This window comes from Pseudophryne corroboree, chromosome 7 (assembly GCF_028390025.1).
Source record: "Pseudophryne corroboree isolate aPseCor3 chromosome 7, aPseCor3.hap2, whole genome shotgun sequence".
Taxonomy (NCBI): Eukaryota; Metazoa; Chordata; class Amphibia; order Anura; family Myobatrachidae; genus Pseudophryne; species Pseudophryne corroboree.
This window is the reverse complement of record NC_086450.1, coordinates 380,967,094-380,987,219: the sequence shown is the minus strand read 5'-3', so window position 1 is coordinate 380,987,219 and position 20,126 is coordinate 380,967,094. Positions and strand designations below refer to the sequence as shown.

At 45.2% G+C, this 20,126-nt stretch overlaps 1 protein-coding gene and 2 pseudogenes across 1 annotated transcript in view; 2 read left to right on the top strand and 1 right to left on the bottom strand.

Annotated features, from left to right (window-relative positions):
* Positions 1 to 20,126, top strand: part of BAIAP3 (BAI1 associated protein 3) — a 353,459-nt gene that overhangs the window by 105,362 nt on the left and 227,971 nt on the right. Inside the window, exon 6 of the mRNA XM_063934569.1 lies at positions 14,543 to 14,756. Coding sequence (XP_063790639.1) covers positions 14,543 to 14,756 — 214 coding nt within the window. The remainder of the gene's footprint in view (positions 1 to 14,542; positions 14,757 to 20,126) is intronic.
* LOC134947157 (5S ribosomal RNA) lies at positions 9,942 to 10,060 on the bottom strand (annotated as a pseudogene).
* Positions 10,570 to 10,688, top strand: LOC134947077 (5S ribosomal RNA; annotated as a pseudogene).

Sequence of the window (20,126 nt, the reverse complement as noted above, 5' to 3'; positions counted from 1 at the left end):
ATAATAATACAATTATGGATGGACGGACTGCCTGCCGACTGCCGACACAGAGGTAGCCACAGCCGTGAACTACCGCACTGTACACTGGTTGATAAAGAGATAGTAGTATACTCGTAACAACTAGTATGACTATGACGACGGTATAAAGAAAGAAAAAAAAATACCACGGTTAGGTGGTATATAATTATACAATTATGGATGGACGGACTGCCTGCCGAGTGCCGAGTGCCGACACAGAGGTAGCCACAGCCGTGAACTACCGCACTGTACTGTGTCTGCTGCTAATATAGACTGGTTGATAAAGAGATAGTATACAACAATATACTACTATACTGGTGGTCAGGCACTGGTCACCACTAGTCACACTGGCAGTGGCACTCCTGCAGCAAAAGTGTGCACTGTTTAATTTTAAATTAATATAATATTATGTACTCCTGGCTCCTGCTATAACAACCTGCAGTGCTCCCCAGTCTCCCCCACAATTATTATAAGCTTTTATACATTGATGTGCAGCACACTGGGCTGAGCTGAGTGCACACAGACTGAGTCACACTGTGTGACTGCTGTGTATCGTTTTTTTCAGGCAGAGAACGGATATAGCAGAAAACGGATATATTAAATAAAAGTTAACTTAACAACAACTGCACTGGTCACTGTGGTAAACTCTGTCTGCACAATCTCTCTCTCTCTCTCTCTCTTCTAATCTATTCTAATGGAGAGGACGCCAGCCACGTCCTCTCCCTATCAATCTCAATGCACGTGTGAAAATGGCGGCGACGCGCGGCTCCTTATATAGAATCCGAGTCTCGCGAGAATCCGACAGCGTCATGATGACGTTCGGGCGCGCTCGGGTTAACCGAGCAAGGCGGGAAGATCCGAGTCGCTCGGACCCGTGAAAAAAAAAGTGAAGTTCGTGCGGGTTCGGATTCAAAGAAACCGAACCCGCTCATCTCTAGTATCAGCTGGATGTTATATTATTCTTTTCCCCATCTTGAAGTACATTCAATTGAGAAACAATCTGGTATCTGGGTGGGTGAAGTTACAGGAGGATACATTTATATGCAGCAACGCGAAGATTTCAGTAAACAAGTGCAAAAAGTGCTAGTTATAAAATAAAACGTATCTTCAACCCCTGCATCTGATTTTACTTTCTGGCTACTGTCAAATGCAAGTCGTCCCAGGCAAGGGGTGGTGAGTGCTCTCAGAATACTTATCTGTAGCCAGGCTTAGAGCTTGATTTTGATTTGCGCGTATCTCCGGACTTCAGTCTGTACACCCATGGCATTCTGCTTACCTTCTTGCGCAAATGTGAGAGTCGGCTGGTGTCCAGAAAATCCGTGCCACTGAAAATGGAAGCACCAGCCCCAGGCTAGGGGCAACAGATATGTCAGAAACAGACGTTATGGGCCGGGTGTAATGAAGCCTGAGTTCGGGGCGGCTGTGCGGGATGCTGGTGGAACTCTGACGTTTTCTTAAACGGACAATCACTTACAAGGCAAAACCATGCCATCTAAGTGATTGCCCCTTTAAAAAAAAAAACATCCGAGTTCGGCCGGCATCCTGCAATGCTGCCGAACTCAGGTGTCATCACATCAGGCCCCATATCTCCGCCTGGATGCTCTGATCATGGATGGAAGTTGAATTACCCACCCATGACACTCCCACAAAATGGGGCTGTCCCTTGCAAATGCATGGTCACCACCCAGTTACTGCCCAGACACGCCCATTTCATAGAAAATGGGGTTGGTCAACAGGTAGATCAGTCTGTTTGCACAGTCTCCATTAGGTAGTGTAAGCCTGATCCAGCCCATGCCGTGGATGTCTTTCTTTCACTTTGTAACATTCCAACTTACTACTAAAATGTATGTGAAAATAAGCACAGAAATAACAAATGTACAGAAAATACAGTAGATTACTATTATAAATTTCCCACATAATACCTATATTCAAATTCATATAATAATGCAGTTCATTTACTACTGAAATGTTATGGTATATTGTTAGCTTGGATGTAATGTCATTTATTTTTATTTTTTTCAGGGTTCATAGCCATCTGCAGGAATGGCTATGATCAGCCACCCTGAAATGCGGGGGGATGCCCAGCACAGGGCTAGTCCGCCCCGCATGTCTGACCCTCCCCTCCGCCGCATAGGCACTGATGCCAGAAGGTAGTAATGGCAGAGTTCCCCCACTCCATTTTACAGAAGTCATGAGTGAGGCATGGAAAACTCCTAGTAAGCAGTTACATGTCCCTAGTAGACTTACAGTACTTCCTTTTACCCTATTCCAACTGTGGATTGTACCAAGTGTGAAAAGCTTCCGGCAGTAGATTCCCATGTGACTCGTCTGGTAAAGAGCTCTACATTGCCTATTCTACTGTGTGCTCCTTAAAGGAGACAACAGATAGAAAGGTTGATGAATGTCTAAAGTCTATATACTCCCTCACAGGAGCTATTTCACACCCTACTACAGCAACAGTGTGGGTAGCTAAAGCTATTGAGACCTGGGCGGACACCCTGGACAATAGTCTCACCTCTTATGTGACCCATGAACAGTTAACTGTCATCTCAAATATCAGAGATACAGCTTTTTATATTGGAGAAGCAGCCCTGTATACAGCCCTCCTAAACTTCAAAGCGTCGGCTTCATCAGTAGCGACCCGTCACATTATTTTGCTCCGCTCGTGGAAAGCCTACCCAGAGTCTAAGAAAGCTCTGGAAGCACTCCCGTTTACTGGTGATATACCATTTCGGCCTGAATTAGACAAGATTGCCACTACTCTGGCTGCCTCTAAAACAGCTTTCCTGCCTCTTCCTCACAGCCTAGGACTTCCTTTTTTCGGTCCTTTCGCCACCAAGGTAGGGCCAGAGTGCAGGCCATTCCTAGCCTATCACACTCCACTAAGACCTCTAAGCCCAAGGGCAAGCAGCCCTGGACCACCACATGCCCGCCTACCAAGCCAGAGGATAAACCCTCAACCTGAAGGAAGGGGCCCCCTCCTTGCGGACCTCTGTGTGAGAGGCCAACTTCTGCAGTTTGCACACTATTGGCATCAGATCACATCAGACGCTTGGATGCAAGAAGTAGTTTCTCATGGGCACACCCTCCTTCAGGAGAAGAACCCCCAGACAATACTTTCTTACAAGCCCTCCCGCTGAACTCTGCAAGCGCAAGCTCTCTCTGGACGGCTATTCACTCCTAGCAGCAGGTTGGCGTGATTGTTCCTGTACCAACATCACAACGAGGCAAGGGGTTTTATTCAACACCCTTCCTAGTTCAGAAATCCAGTGGGTCCTACCAGCCCACCCTCAACATCAACCTGCTGAACAAGTATCTCAGAGTGCCTAAGTTTCAAATGGAAACCCTATGCCAGGCATTCCCAACCACGGTCCTCAAGGCACACCAACAGTGCAGATTTTAGTGATATCCAGGCTTCAGCACAGATGGTTAAATCAAAATAACTGAGGTACTAATTAAGTCCCCTGTGCTCAAGCCCGGATATCACTAAAACCTGTACTGTTAGTGTGCCCTGAGGACCGAGGTTGGGAAACACTGCCCTATGCTCTATCGTCCTGGCTATGCAGCCTGGGGACTTTATGGCCTTGCTCAACATTCTGGATGCCTACCTACATGTGCCCATAGTTCCCTGTCATCAGCAATACCTTTGGCACTGCCTTTTGGTCTTTCTACAGCTCAGAGAGTATTTACCAAACTCATGGCGGACATGGCGGCTCACCTTCGTCATCAGGGAATCAGAATACTCTCTTTTTTAGATGACTTATTGATCCTGGCACACTCCCCAGAGAACCTCAGCCGCCATCTTCCTACAGAAACAGGGTTGACTGATCAACTGGAAGAAGTCCTCTCTAGTCCCTGTTCTGAGATGGTGCATATGGGAGCTCTTTAAGACACTCTGGTACAAAGATCTTTCTGCCGAAGGACTAGTTTGTGCAGACTGTTGCATAGTTAAAAAGTGTCTATTCACTCAGCAATGCAGTCCCTGGGGTTCATGGTATCCACCTCCGACGTGGCGGAATATGCTCCGTTCCACTCCAGGCCTCTACAACAACTGATATTGGCCAGATAGAACGGTCAACACAGATGGAAAAAAAATCACAAATGGTAATCCTCTCTCCAAAAGTCTGAGTGTCCCTCTTGTGGTGGTTGCAGATCTCACACCTGGACAAGGGTCGCTCTGGATCCCGGACTGGGTTCCTCTAACCCCAGATGCCAGTCTCTGGATCGGGAGCAGTCACAGGCAGTCACAGCTTTCAAGGCCATTGGACTCTAGTAGAAAGAGACTTGCTAATCAACATTCTGGGGCTAAAGGCTGTCTACAGGGCTCTCACTCTGGCTCAGAACATTCTTCAGGGTTCTCCTGTCAGACAACGCCACAGCAGTAGCCTATCTCAATCAGCAAGGAGGCACTCGCAGTGTCTCGGTGATGGTAGAGGTGACACAGATTCTCACCTGGGTAGAAGACAATCTTCAATGAATCTCCGCTGTCTTTATACCGGGAGTCCTAAATTGGGAGGCAGACTTTCTCAGTCACCAGGATGTGCATGCCAGAGAGTGCTCCCTGCATCCAGAAGTCTTTCAGATGTTAGTGAACAGATGGGATCTTCTGGAAGTAGACCTCATGGCCTCCAGACACAACCACAAGCTGCCTTGGTACTGGACCAGAACAGGGGATCAATGTGGGCCCTCGTGGACACTTTGGCAGTCAAGAGGCCTTTTAGTCTGGCATACCTCTTTCTTTCAGTATCCCTCCTGCCCAAAGTGCTTTGCAAGTTCAAACAGGAAGACAGATCTTCACAGTCTTTCCATTGACGTTCCAGTTCCACTTCCTCTACGACCAAACCTCTTGTCTCAGGGTCCCTGTATACACCCAGCCCTGGCTCGCCTGTCTTTGATGGCGTGGCTCTTGAATCATCCCTCCTAAGATCCAAAGGGTTCTCCCGTTTGGTGGTTCGGACTATGCTTCGGGAATGGAAACCTGCTGCAATCCGGATTTATTACCGGATTTGGAATACTTACTTCCAATGGTGTGCTCATCGACAATATGATCAGCAGAGATTTTGGATCTCTAAAATCCTGGCCTTTCTCCAGGCGGGTTTGGATATAGGGCTGCGCCTTGCTTCCCTCAGGTTGCAGGTCTCCACAGTGACGTGTGGTGGGGTAAGGCAGAGCCTTTCCTGTCATACTAACTTTTGTGCCAGAGTTTTGATTGTATAAAATGTATGAAAAATTCAAAGAGTATGTTTGAAATATCTTGTTTGCATTAATAATAATAATTTTTATAGCCAAAACTCTGGAGTAAAAAGTGCCTCACCTGGCTAACTTTTCTGCACATATCTGATCAAAACTCACCAAATTTCTAGGAGTTTATACTGCTGCACCTGTGTATAATGCCCAGATGTACGCTTTGGCTCATATATTGCATGTAAATCTGGCTCCGGTGCCAGCCAGTGCCTCCCGAGCTATTTAGCTCACCGCACGTCCCTGGGTCTCAGCTCTATCTATTTGGTTCTAGAAGAGAATAGCTCTCATGCCAGCTGTGCGTACCTTTTTTTTTACAGGGAGTACAGCGCATTCAACCTCCCTTTGTGCCTCCAGTGGCCCAGTGGGATTTGTCTCTGGTTCTACGTGCATTGCAGCAGTCAATGTTTGAACTTCCGGATTGTGTTGACCTCAAGAGGTTAAAGGCAAAGACTTTTTCTTTTGGCTATAGTCTCAGCAAGAAGAGTATCTGTCGCTCTCCATTCCAGGTCTTTCATCAAGACAGAGCAGTCCTGAGGACAAAACGTGGTTACCTCCCAAAGGTGGTTTCCAGATTCCATTTGAATGAAGAAATAGTGGTGCCGGCTTTCCAGTCTACAAACCTCTCGGTAGGGGAGGCTTCCTTGGATGTAGTCCAGCCTCTCAAAATCTACGTGGGCTGTACTAGTGACATTAAAAGAACAGATTCACTTTTCATCCTCTACGGATTCCATAAGCGGGGCTGGCCAGCTAAAAAACAGACTCTGGCCAGATGGCTTTGCATGACTATCTGACAGACTTACCCGTAGAATGACCTATCCAGAACAGATACAGTCTCTACTCTCTCTGCTCACTATGTGGGACCTTCGTGGGCAGCACACCGTGGCGTGTCTGCTGAACAGCTGTGCAAGGCAGCAACGTAGTCCTCTGTCTACACGTTTCTTAGGTTCTATACTTTTGATACGTTTGCCTCTCAAGATGCCTCATTCGGACACAATGTTCTCCTCTCAGCTTAGGAGCATCCCCTTTCTAATTCAACTGCTTTGGGACATCCAAGCGTATTCCCTTTGGATGACTATGGACCCTGAAGAAGAAAATAAGCGTTATGGTAAAACTTACCTTTGTTAACTCTTTTTCTTCAAAGCTCATAGCATCCACAGAGCACCCACCCTGATGCAAACCTAGCTTCGATGGGTTACTCTTCTTGGTCACTAGTTCCTGTCTCCTGTTTGTGATAGTATCTTTCTTGTGTGTACCATTCTTCCTTCTCTCCTCTCCAGCTCCTGGTTTGGGATTGTTAACTAAACTGAAGTGCCTGAGCTGTGGTTGGGGTGTGAGGGGAGAGGGACCAGTGCATCTTGGGAGCGTCTGAAAAGCTTAACTGTTTGGTGCCCTGAGTCCTCCGGATCCACCATCACACCCAGTGTATTCCCTGTGGATGCTATGAACTTCGAAGAAAGAGTTAACAAATGGTAAGGTTTACCGTAACTCTTATTATTTTATTATTCGCAAAGCTTGGCCTTGTTATATAAGGCATTTTGAGCAGCAGGACATGCATGCTGTGTGTCTTGCGCATGTGCTGAAAAAAACCCATACATCCAAGTGAAATTGAGCTTTTTCGTGACAATATTTAACATGGTCAAATACAAAATGGTTGCAACTTTATCTACAAAATGTCATCAACAACGTTGGTTACTGTCACAGAGCTGTTTGCATGCTTATGATAACTCAAACTACAGGTATTTACAATTTTACATACCTGCACGTTATTTTACGCTTAAAATCTATTATCATTTACTTTTCATGTCTAACCTTGTAATATTTTGATCTTTCACTAAAGTCTGATTATTTATTTTCTGCTATTTTCTCTATCACTGGTAAGGTTTGGTTCCAAATCCTTGTTACATAACAACCAGGAATCATCTAGCTGTGATCTTCCAGCTAGGGTCTTTTTCATAAAATAATAAACAGACTTACTGGTACTGCAAGGTTCCTGAGCAGCGACGGCTCCTAACTCGGTGGAGAGGGTGGGCTGCCGTTGGCCTGCTGCCTGGTCCCTGTTCCCTTGTCCCCACCGCTGTCCAGTTCCTGGCATCTGTAGAATGTAGTTCACAGATGCCGGGACCAGTGCATGCGCAGTAGTGGTGCAGTACTGTGCATGCGCAAACCCTCAGCTTTTTTGGACAGCATCAGCAAGCCCATAGAAGCCAGCTATGGTTGCCCGAAAGATGCATGCATGCAGGCCAACTCTACTATTCGCAGCCTGGTCTAGAGAGAGAGGAATCACCTCTAAATGGGACTGCATGTAGTGTCTGTGACTGGCAGGTAGGACTTACAATAGGACACAGTTAAGCCAGTGCAGTCATGGACTGCATCTAGCTTCACTGACTCTGAGCTAAGGTGGCAGTTTTTACCTGGGGGAGCTGCAGTCCTGCAATCCATATGTAAAATCCGCCACTGGTCCTCACATGTTTGTTTGATGATGAGCACGAAGGAATTCAGAAGACTAGTGTAATCTAGTGATCGCCTGGACTGTAGATGCTGTCAGTCATGGAGTTCGATTAGCCGCATACAGCGCTGCCGTTTCATTCAGTGCGCTCGCCGGGGCCGTCCGGATGTATGGACGAGATTGAACGTTGTATGATCCACGAGAAAGTTCACGTGACTTTCTCAAAGGTGAAAGTCTTGTGAATGTGACGAAATGTGTTAAGACTCCTCCTATTCCACCACAAACTGATTTATCACCGTGGATCATACAACGTTCAATCCCATCCAGACGGCCACCGGCGAACGCACTGAATGAAATGGCAGCGCTGTATGCGGCTAATCAAACTCCATGACTGAGAGCATCTACAGTCCAGGCGATAAACAGCCGCAAGCGAGGTGAGGATAGATTGGGTCCCTTTCCCTTTCAGAACACGGACAGATAATCAGCCCTGTGGGACGCCACACACACACCTGGTCCAATCACCGGCATTCCTTCCACTGCCTATTAAGTGCTGCTCAGCCGCTCTCCACATATAGCTTGCAATTTTAGCACAATATACAGCTGCATTTAAACCGGATTTTACATCAGACTTGCCAAACAATGTGCACATAGGGGGTAATTCCAAGTTGATTGCAGCAGGAATTTTTTTTAGCAGTTGGGCAAAACCATGTGCACTGCAGGGGGGGCAGATATAACATTTGCAGAGAGAGTTAGATTTGGGTGGGTTATTTTGTTTCTGTGCAGGGTAAATACTGGCTGCTTTATTTTTACACTGCATTTTAGATTGCAGATTGAACTCACCACACCCAAATCTAACTCTCTCTGCCAGGGCCGTTTCTTGGGGCAGGCGAGCAGTGCAACCGCACTGGGCGCCCGCCGCGGCACTAACTGTGGCTCCCTGCTTTCCCCTCCTATTTCTCCCCGAGTAACCCGCTCGGGGGGCGGAGTTTCACGGAATGACGCGGTTGCGTCGTTACGTCACGACGCAACCCGTCACTCCGCGAAACTCCCCCCCGAGCGGAGTACAGAGGGGGATCCAAGTTAGGAAGAGGGAAAGGCTGGCGCAAGGAGCGACTGGTGAGGCGGGCCGAAGAGCAGTAATCGCCTCTGTAAGTATTCTCTCTCTCTCTCAATGTGTAAAATGGGGACACCTGCCGTAATGTGTGAAATGGGGACTCTTCCCTGCCGTAGTGTGGGGATTTAATGTATCAAGGGCATTGTGGTGTGTAGCATAATATGGTGCAGGGGGCATTACTGTGTGGGGCTTAATATGGTAGAATTTTTTTTTCCTGTGGTGGTCGTGATCTGTTGGAGCAGGGTCAAAAACTGGATTGTGAGGTAGTCTTTTCAGACAAGGCCATGCCCATTTAAATGAGGCCACACCCATTTAGATGAGGCCACGCCCCCTTGACGGGTGCCCGCGCGCGCAAGTTTTTTTTTCTTTCATCTAGGTGTGTGGGGGGGGGGGCACATTTTTTTATGTCATGGGGGGCGCATTTTTAAATCTCGCACTGGGAGCCAAATTGGCTAGAAACAGCCCTGCTCTCTGCACATGTTATATCTGCCTCCCCTGCAGTGCACATGGTTTTGCCCAACTGCTAAAAAAATTCCTGCTGCGATCAACTTGGAATTACCCCCATAATCTTCATAACCATATTTACAAGCTTGTAAGAGACTTATTTGGTTACACCTTACAGGACTTAATACACGGGCGAAAGAGAAGGCTCTTGTGTGGGCGCACTCTATGCAGGAAAGAAAGTTCCTATGATGTATGAGAAATAACAGAGAATATTAAAACATAACTTTTATTAGTAATAATGAAAACACATTTTACCCATCTAAACGATCCAAAAAATAAAGATTAAAGAGGAAAATGTTAAAATGTTCTGGTCTCTTCATATAGAGAATGATTGGAAAGGTTTGTAGACACAGAATTGTCATACCACCTGTTCCCCTGACCAGTACAGATAACTGTATTGATAGGACCGAGGAGTGGTAAGGGTGTTCATATATAAATCTTCAACTATAATCACTTAAATTAAGTAGATATATAGTTGTTTGGCGGTCACCAGACTCTAGCACCTGAATCATTCGATAAACATCATGATTGTAAGTAGAAAAAACACAATGATCTGCATTGAACATCCACTGGCTGGATAAAAGAATATAGGAAAGAAATAGTGGTGATACTGCTGATCTACAACACCAGGTATTCACAGGTAGTCTCCTTTCCTGATACTAACCCAGCCCAACGCTGTTTAGCTTCCAAGATCGGACGAGATCGGGCGATGGCAGCGTGGTATTATAGTAGAGAATAGTATGATCAGTACGCCAATGAGAGTGCACCTATATACGAAAAAAGTATCAGTAGGAAATGATAGAGAGAAGCTAGAAAGAGGAGAAAAAAGAGAAGATGAGTAAGATTAGGTGGATCTGCTTTCCACGTTAGGCACGGTCAACAGCACCCACTTTTGTGGCTTCTGTGCTCCGTGAATCGAGGATGAGAGTCCACGAGACAGATGAGGCAAAGAATTTAGTTCAAAATTGATGTGTCTCAATAATTAGGGTAGAAATGCAAAAGAATAATGCAAAAAATATATGTGTATATATATACTATACTGTGGCTGCAATCAGGCTCAGAGAGTGATCACCTCAGTGAGCAATATATGTGGGTGCTGTTGACCGTGCCTAACGTGGAAAGCAGATCCACCTAATCTTACTCATCTTCTCTTTTTTCTCCTCTTTCTATCTTCTCTATCATTTCCTACTGATACTTTTTTCGTATATAGGTGCACTCTCATTGGCGTACTGATCATACTATTCTCTACTATCATACCACGCTGCCATCGCCCGATCTCGTCTGATCTTGGAAGCTAAACAGCGTTGGGCTGGGTTAGTATCAGGAAAGGAGACTACCTGTGAATACCTGGTGTTGTAGATCAGGAATTTTTTCCTCTCTGTGTGAGAAGAACACGCCAACAGCAGTATCACCACTATTTCTTTCCTATATTCTCTTATCCAGCCAGTGGATGTTCAATGCAGATCATTGTGTTTTTTCTACTTACAATCATGATGTTTATCGAATGATTCAGGTGCTAGAGTCTGGTGACCGCCAAACAACTATATATCTACTTAATTTAAGTGATTATAGTTGAAGATTTATATATGAACACCCTTACCACTCCTTGGTCCTATCAATACAGTTATCTGTACTGGTCAGGGGAACAGGTGGTATTACAATTCTGTGTCTACAAACCTTTCCAATCATTCTCTATATGAAGAGACCAGAACATTTTAACATTTTCCTCTTTAATCTTTATTTTTTGGATCGTTTAGATGGGTAAAATGTGTTTTCATTATTACTAATAAAAGTTATGTTTTAATATTCTCTGTTATTTCTCATACATCATAGGAACTTTCTTTCCTGCATAGAGTGCGCCCACACAAGAGCCTTCTCTTTCTCCCTTGTTAGTCAATGTACTTTCTGGCTCTGGGCGCACCACCAATGAGGACAGCATTTAGGAGAAAAATATTATATATTTTCTCGCACCCGCTACCAAGGGTAATTAATTGTCCGCTTTTGTTTGTTTTTTAATTCATTAAAAAAATTCTTTGCGACCTGTGCTCAATCGCCCTATGCTTTTGTCAGGACTTAATACACACCTGTGAATCCTGCGAACCCAAACAGATAATATAATTCTTTGAGATAAGCTCATTACAAATTGCCACTGTTTTTTTTTCTTTCATTGTTGTTTTTAATATTGTAACATTGTATGTAATCAACATTCTATGTTATATGTATCATTAATATAGTGCACAGTATAATTTTTTATGTTTTCATTGGTTCTAATATAAACAATATTATGTGTATAACAGTTTAGAGTTTTCTTTATCCGATACAGTGGTTGTTCACTATCCAGAGTTTGGTTTTTGATAGAACGTGCATCCCGAGCTCAGTTGAATTGTTCTATTCCTTCTTATAGTGTTATAAATCTACAGAGGTTTATTTTACAACAGCAAACGGGAATCACGGGAATCAAAAAAAATTATTATTTACACATATAGTGTAATTAATCCATTATCTTTTATTGCAATAGAACTATAGCGCCTAGGTAATTTTTCCTACAAAAAAATTAGCAATACGGCAAAACTATGTTGCACTGGAGGTGGGGCAGATGTAACGTGCAGAGAGATTTAGATTTGAGTGGGGTATATTCAATGTACAATCATATAAATACTCATGTCTCACAGTACTAGTGAAATCCTATGTACGGGGATCCAAAATTATTTTAACAGGTTATCCATGCAGTGTTATAGTGTTTCATCAGGATCAGACTATAGGAACGGTTCCTCAGAAGCATTCATTATGACAGAAAATGATAATGATCAAAAATAAATAAATCATATCAAGCAGAAAAATGCGTAACCTTGGTGAGTCAGGATATGACCCTAATGTTTCCCTGATAGGTGCAAGTGAAAGACAGTTGGGGCCAGATGTAATAGCGGCCGAGATTGCCGGAGGTGCGGGGATGCAGCCCCAACTCGGACATTTTTTTTTAAGGGGCAGTCACTTACAAGGCAAAACCATGCCTTGTAAATGATTTCTCCTTTAAAAAAAGTCCAAGTTTGGCCGGCATCCCGCACGTCCTGTAAGCTCGCCCGCTATTACATCCCCCCTTTATAAGTAAATCTGATCAAAAGTAATGGAATCCTGTATAGAGTCTAGACGTGTGTTGCAGATCATGTTTTATGCATCTATTTCACTATATGTATTGGAGTTGCCCTTTAACCCTATTATAGGGGTATTTAATTACTGTCGGATCCTTTCCGACGGAAAGGCTCCGACAGTTCAGTATTCAATTTGAGGCCAAATCCGACAGGTTTGGGCTGTTTTCGACAATGTTAATCTGACTTTTTTTAAAGTTGGATTGGCATTGCCGAAAATGGACCAAAAACCGCTGCTAATCTGCCGATCCACGTGTTTTCCGACAAGTCGAAAATTCTGACAAGTCGGAAAAACAGCACTACAAATGAATATGTCAAATCAAGATTAGACCTAAACATGTCGGAAATTGCAGTTTTTCTGACAAAACTGAATTTTTGACTACAAGTGAATAGACCCATTAATCTTGTTCTATCATTCATTCTCCTTTCCCGCAACCAATGTTTGTTTCAGTCACTCGGCCCACAAAGGATAGGGGGGAAGATGTATTAACCTGGAGGCAGCATAAGGAAGTGATAAACCAGTGATAAGTGCAAGGTGATAAACTCACCAGCCAATCAGCTCCAATATGTAAATCAACAGGAGCTGATTGGCTGTTGCGTTTATCACCTTGCACTTATCACTGGTCTATCACTTCCTTATGCTGCCTCCAGACTTAATACATCTGCCCCTCAGTCACTATGTAGACATTCTAAATGTCAACACCACAAACTCTATAACCGGACATATGTATGGCTTAAACAAAAACAATAACCAATTGCGCTTGGTATAACTTTAAAACACTCAGCTTTTAGTATTTCCAGTAGCTGTTCTTCCACGGTGTGGATTCTTATAACTGGTATCACCTGCAAGTATACCCTCACACCAGAGAACACACCCGAACAAAAAGACAGCCAGAATGGCCTAAATTAGATATGATACCAATTTGTTTTTATTAAAAAACATATAGAATTCCATAAATTCATATGAACATTTTTTTTACAGATAAAAGGTTCCATATATTCATATAAACATTCTTAAAAGAAAAACATCCAGATACAGTCAATAGGTTTTCTGGATGTTTTTCTTTTAAGAATGTTTATATGAATATATGGAACCTTTTATCTGTAAAAAAAAATGTTCATATGAATTTATGGAATTCTATATGTTTTTTAATAAAAACAAATTGGTATCATATCTAATTTAGGCCATTCTGGCCGTCTTTTTGTTCGGGTGTGTTCTCTGGTGTGAGGGTATACTTGCAGGTGATACCAGTTATAAGAATCCACACCGTGGAAGAACAGCTACTGGAAATACTAAAATCTGAGTGTTTTAAAGTTATACCAAGCGCAATTGGTTATTGTTTTTGTTTATGTTATTCTTTGAAAGTTCACTAACAGGGACTTTCTCCATATTGCTGCTGGTGGGTTGAGCGCGGGGTGGAAGACATTTTTTTGTATATGTATGGCTTAGTTTGAAATAATTTGTCAAATTGGTCTGATTCTGATGTTAGGCTGCAGGGCCAAATGGCCATGTCAGAGGGGGTCAGATGTGTCCCAATTAGTAGTCAGTTTAAAGATCCCATTAATAGTGCCTCTAAAAAAATTAATTTAAATTGGTGATTATGGTCCTGAAGATATGCCTGTACACCTCCGTAAAACATGGTCAATTTGCCTGACAAAATCTCTGGTAACTTAATTAGCACCAGGCTGTACTACCTATTGTATTATGTGTTATTGTAGATATACTGTAGCCTATTGTGGCCTACCGGTAAACAAATTGCTTCCATCACTAAACACAGTATCACTTATCCAATTTTTTTTTAAGAGGTCCATAAGTCTTTTTCACACTTTTATAATGCTGCTCTTTGTATCTATTACTTATTTTAGTCATTTGGAACACAATAACGAGAACGTTACTCACGCTAACAATGTTATGCTTCATATAAGACATTTTTAAATATAAAATTGCAAAACATTTTTTTTTTTTGTGGGGTCTAACAAGTCTATGAAACTGTATTTCTCATTAAGTACAAGTTCCGTCATCTTTAGGATTGCGATATATGCCTCTTTTTTTTTATATAATTGGAATAGGTTTCAGCGACCCATATTGCATGCTGGGAATTATGATTGTTCAAAGCTCAAAAGAAACCGAGGAAAAGAAAGAGAGGAAATTTAGCTTCAGAAAGAAGAAAGACAAAATGGAGAAACGCTCAAGTATAAGGGAAGTGCTGCCTGCAAAGTACATCCAGGTCACTGAGGTCAAGAGCAATACCTTGAATCCAATTTGGAATGAAAACTTCCTTTTGTAAGTGATGTTACACTGAGCACCTAAACCACCTTATATTTCAAGTTAACATTGCTCAGCTGGTTTCAGAACCTTCTCCTAAAATAATTTTTGTGAGCAGAACCCTCGATACTATATTGGGCACTATATCAAATGCAACATACTTCCATGTTTCACAGCATCCCAGACAACAGGGCTTATTTAGAGTTGCAGTTACGCCAGTTCTTTCTGTTACACCTACTTATGTATGTATCTTGGCTTTTTTGTATCATTTACTTTTATCCCCTTATGTCTGATAAGACAGGTTTGAAGCAGCAGTTTGCCAAGTTTATAAGCTGAGCAGAGTAAGGGGGTGTTCATGAAATTTGCAACACGATAATACATGGACGCATCCAAAGCTTACTAAAAGGCAGGTGCAACTAAATGCAATGCAGCGATATTATATAAATCACAGACAGGATTTGGGCTGGATCCTGACAATCAGGATCCTGATGGTCATAATCCCTATGGTAAATAGTGAGGTTAGAGTTAGGCACAAGGGGAGGGTTAGGGTTTGGATGCAGGGAGGTGGGGGGTTGTGGTTAAGCTCAGCTACACACTAGAGCGACGGCCAATTGTCCTGATGGTTGGTCCAAATTCCCTTTGGCCCAGGCCAACAGAGATTGGACATACACATATGATGGACAAAGCGACATATTGGTCCGCCCTTCATTTACACTGCACTGGGTCGCTTGCGATATCTTCTGACGGCCCTGCAGCAGGGCCTACTGGAAGTTGTCGCTGACGATCCGCGGGAGTGTGCAACCATGCGAACACGCTGCACGATGTAGACGTTTTGACATTACGAAGCGGCAAATTGTCCCGACATCGTGTAGTAGTGTACCCGGCTTTAGGCTGCGGGAGGGATGGGTTAGGGTTAAACTACTTACTGGGATCCGTCGGCATTCTGAGTGTCAGAATTCTGACCATCGGGATTCCGATACCACCCCTCACAGCCATCTATGCAGATTACTTAATTGACACTTCCACTTGGACTACTGCAGGAGAAAAGATTACAATTTGATTTTTAATGGGGTAATAACAAATGTGCATATGATTGTATTTCATTATATTTTTTCTCTTACGTCCTAGAGGATGCTGGGGACTTCAAAAGGACCATGGGGTATAGATGGGATCCGCAGGAGCTTGGGCACACTAAAAAGACTTTGACTGGGTGTGAACTGGCTCCTCCCTCTATGCCCCTCCTCCAGACCTCAGTTAGACTTTGTGCCCAGGAGTGACTGGTCACACACTAGGGGAGCTCTACTGAGTTTCTCTAGAAAAAGACTTTTGTTAGGTTTTTTATTTTCAGGGAGACCTGCTGGCTACAGGCTCCCTGCATCGAGGGACTGAGGGGAGAGAAGTCAGACCTACTTCTGCTTAGTTAAGGGCTCTGCTTCTTAGGCTACTGGACACCATTAGCTCCAGAGGGTTCGATCACTTGGTTCGCCTAGCTGCTTGTTCCCGGAGCCGCGCCGTCACCCCCCTCACAGAAGCTAGAAGCCGGGTGAGTATTAGAAGAACCGAAGACTTCAGTAACAGAGGTACAGCGCAGCGGTAGCGCTGCGCTCCATGCTCCCACACATACCACTAACGGCACTCACAGGGTGCAGGGCGCTGGGGGGGGGGGGCGCCCCGGGCAGCAGTTACTGAAGTGTTTTAGACTGGTAAAAGACAATATTCGGTGCCCGGGCACCGTATAGCCATCCCCCGCCAGTATAATTTTTTTAAATTCAGGCGGGACTGAAGCGCGCCGAGAAGGGGCGGGGCTTAGCCGCACAGCTCACCAGCGCCATTTTCTTCTCTCCACAGCCGCTGCAGAGAACGCTGGCCCAAACCTCCAGGCTCCTCACACGTAAAAGGGAGCAAAACGGGATGGGGGCCACAATTTTTTGGTGCTTTTCTTATTATTGGTACAGCGCTGCTGACATATATTAGTGTGGTGTAATATATGGGCGCTGGGGTGTGAGCTGGCATACTTCCTCTGTGTTTCTCTCTCTGGGCTTCCCTGTAGGCTGTCCCCTTTATTGGCCAGTGTGTGTGTTGGGTGTCGGTACTTCGTGTCGGCATGTCTGAGGCTGAGTGTTCCTCCCCGGAGGAAGTTACTGGGGGCGCAGAAAAGGAGCTGGAAATGGCTCTGTCGACACAGTCGACTACTGATTGGGTTGCTATGTTGAGTACACTTAATGCTAATGTTGCTTTGTTGTCTAAGAGGTTGGATAAATCTGATTCTCAGACACAGACATGGAGAAAATCCATGGAGGATGCTTTGGCTCAGGTGCAGACGCCCTCAGGGTCACAAAAACGTTCTTTTACCCAGATGGTAGAAACGGACACGGACTCAGATTCCGATGTCGATTTTAATGAGGCTACTTTACACCCAAGGGTAGTTAAGAGTATTCAGTACATGATTGTGACTATTAAAGATGTTTTACATATTTCTGACGAACCTGCGGTTCAGGAAACAAGGATTTGCCTATTTAAAGGGAAAAGACCTGAGGTGAAGTTTCCCCCCCTCTTATGAAATGAATGCTCTTTGTGAGAAAGCTTGGGAGTCGCCGGATAAGAGGTGGCAGATTCCCAAGAGAATTTTTATGGCGTATCCTTTCCCCTCTGATGACAGGGAATAATGGGAGTCGTCTCCAAATGTCGACAAGGCTCTATCCCGTTTGTCCAAGAAGGTGGCGCTGCTGTCCCCTGACACGGCGGCTCTCAAGGATCTGGCAGATCGCAAGCTGGAGATGTCTTTGAAGGCCATTTTTGTTAATACGGGTGCATTGCTCAGACCTGCTGTGGCGTCAGTATGGGTGAGTAGTGCTATTGCTAAATGGGCTGATAATTTAGCTTCTGATATGGATACCCTTGAAAAAGATAATATTCTTTTGACTCTTGGTTATATCAAGGACGCTGCTGATTACCTAAAGGATGCGGCGAGGGATGTTGGCCTCTTGGGATCAAGAGCCAATGCCATGGCGGTCTCGGCCAGGAGGGCGCTGTGGATCCATCAATGGAATGCTGATGCCGACTGAAAAATATGGAAGCTCTCCCCTTCAAAGGTAGTGTCTTGTTTGGAGACGGCCTGGCTGACCTGGTGTCTACCGCTACTGCGGGTAAGTAATCTTTTCTTCCTTATGTTCCCACACAACAGAAAAAGGCACCCCATCAACAGATGCAGTCCTTTCGACCTAATAAATACAAAAGAGGAAAAGGCGCGTCCTTCCTCGCTTCAAAGGGTAGAGGAAGGGGAAAGAGGTCGCCTGCAGGATCAGACACCCAGGACCAAAAGTCCTCCCCCGCCTCTACCAAGTCCACCGCATGACGCTGGGGCTCTCGTGTGGGAGTCCGGGCCGGTGGGGGGCCGGCTCCGTATCTTCAGTCAGGTCTGGGTTCAATCAGCCCTGGATCCTTGGGTCTTAGACATAGTGTCTCAGGGTTATAGGCTGGAGTTTCAGGAGATGCCCCCTCACCGCTTTTTCATTTCGGCCTTGCCAGTGTCTCTTCCGGAAAGAGAAGTGGTAAATGCTGCGATACAAAAGTTGTGTCAACAGAGGGTCATTGTTCCCGTTCCCCCGTCCCAACGGGGGGAAGGGTTCTCTTCGAACCTCTTTGTCGTACCGAAGCCGGACGGTACGGTCAGACCGTTTCTGAACCTAAAATCTCTCAATCCATACTTGAAAACTTTCAAGTTCAAGATGGAATCTCTTCAAGCTGTGAAATCCATCCTAGAAGGAGGGGATTTTATGGCGTCAGTCGACATAAAGGATGCCTACTTACACGTCCCGATATATCCTCCGCATCAGGCATTCCTGAGATTTGTGGTGCAGGATTGTCATTACCAATTTCAGATGTTGCCGTTTGGGCTTTCCACGGCCCCAAGGGTTTTCACCAAGGTCATGGCAGAAATGATGGTTCTCCTTCGCAAGCAAGGGGTTACAATTATCCGGTACTTGGACGATCTCCTGATAAAGGCGAGGTCCAAGGAACAGTTGTTAAGAAATGTGGATCTTTCCCTGTCGGTTCTGCGACAGCACGGTTGGGTTCTAAATTTGCCAAAGTCTCAGTTGATCCCGGCCACTCGGCTGCCCTTTCTGGGCATGATTCTAGACACGGAGCTACAGAGAGTGTTTCTTCCGGAAGACAAAGCTCCGGAGATCCAGACAATGGTCAGGGAGCTTCTGAGGCCGACAAGTGTGTCGATTCATCAATGCACTCGGGTTCTTGGGAAGATGGTTGCGGCTTACGAAGCCATTCCGTTTGGCAGGTTTCATGCCCAGGTGTTTCAGTGGGATCTGCTGAACAAATGGTCTGGGTCTCACCTGCACATGCACCGGAAAATAAGTCTATCTTCCAGGGCCAGGATTTCTCTCCTGTGGTGGCTGCAAATCTCTCACCTTCTAGAGGGACGCCGATTCGGAATCAAGGACTGGGTCCTGCTGACAACAGATGCAAGTTTCCGTGTTGGGGCGCAGTCACGCAAGGAAGAAATTTCCAGGGAAAATGGTCAAACCAGGAATCTTGTCTCCACATAAATGTTCACGAGTTAAGAGCCATTTACAACGGCCTGCTGCAAGCGAAGAACCTTCTTCAGGGTCTTCCTGTCCTGATCCAGTCGGACAACATAACAGCGGTGGCGTACTTAAACCGACAAGGCGGACCAAGGAGCAGGGCGGCTATGGCGGAGGCTACAAGAATCCTTCGCTGGGCGGAACAGCACGTGAGCGCCCTGTCAGCAGTCTTCCTCCCGGGCATGGACAACTGGGAAGCAGACTTCCTCAGCAGAAACGATCTCCATCCGGGAGAGTGGGCCCTTCATCAAGAGGTATTTGCAGAAGTGACAAGGCGTTGGGGAATTCCTCAAATAGACATGATGGCGTCTCGCCTCAACAAGAAGCTTCCGAGGTATTGTTCCAGGTCACGGGACCCCCAAGCCAGTGCAGTGTTTCGGTGACTCCGTGGGTGTTTCAGTCGGTGTATGTGTTCCCTCCGTTTCCTCTCATTCCAAAGGTGCTGAGGATCATATGTCGAACAAGGGTTCAGGCGATTCTCGTCGTTCCAAATTGACCACGCAGGGCCTGGTATCCGGATCTTCGGGAATTGCTTGTAGAAGATCCTTGGCCGCTTCCTCTAAGAGAGGACCTGTTACTGCAGGGGCCCTGCGTGTTTCCGGACTTACCGCGGCTGCGTTTGACGGCATGGAAGTTGAGCGCCACTCCCCTTAAAGCTAGGAAGGAGGTTACGGCGAAACATTATCACCGTATTTGGAGAAAGTATGTTTCGTGGTGTGAAACCAAAGCAGCTCCTGTGGAGGAGTTTCACTTGGGTTTCTCCATTTTTTGCAGGCAGGCGTCGATG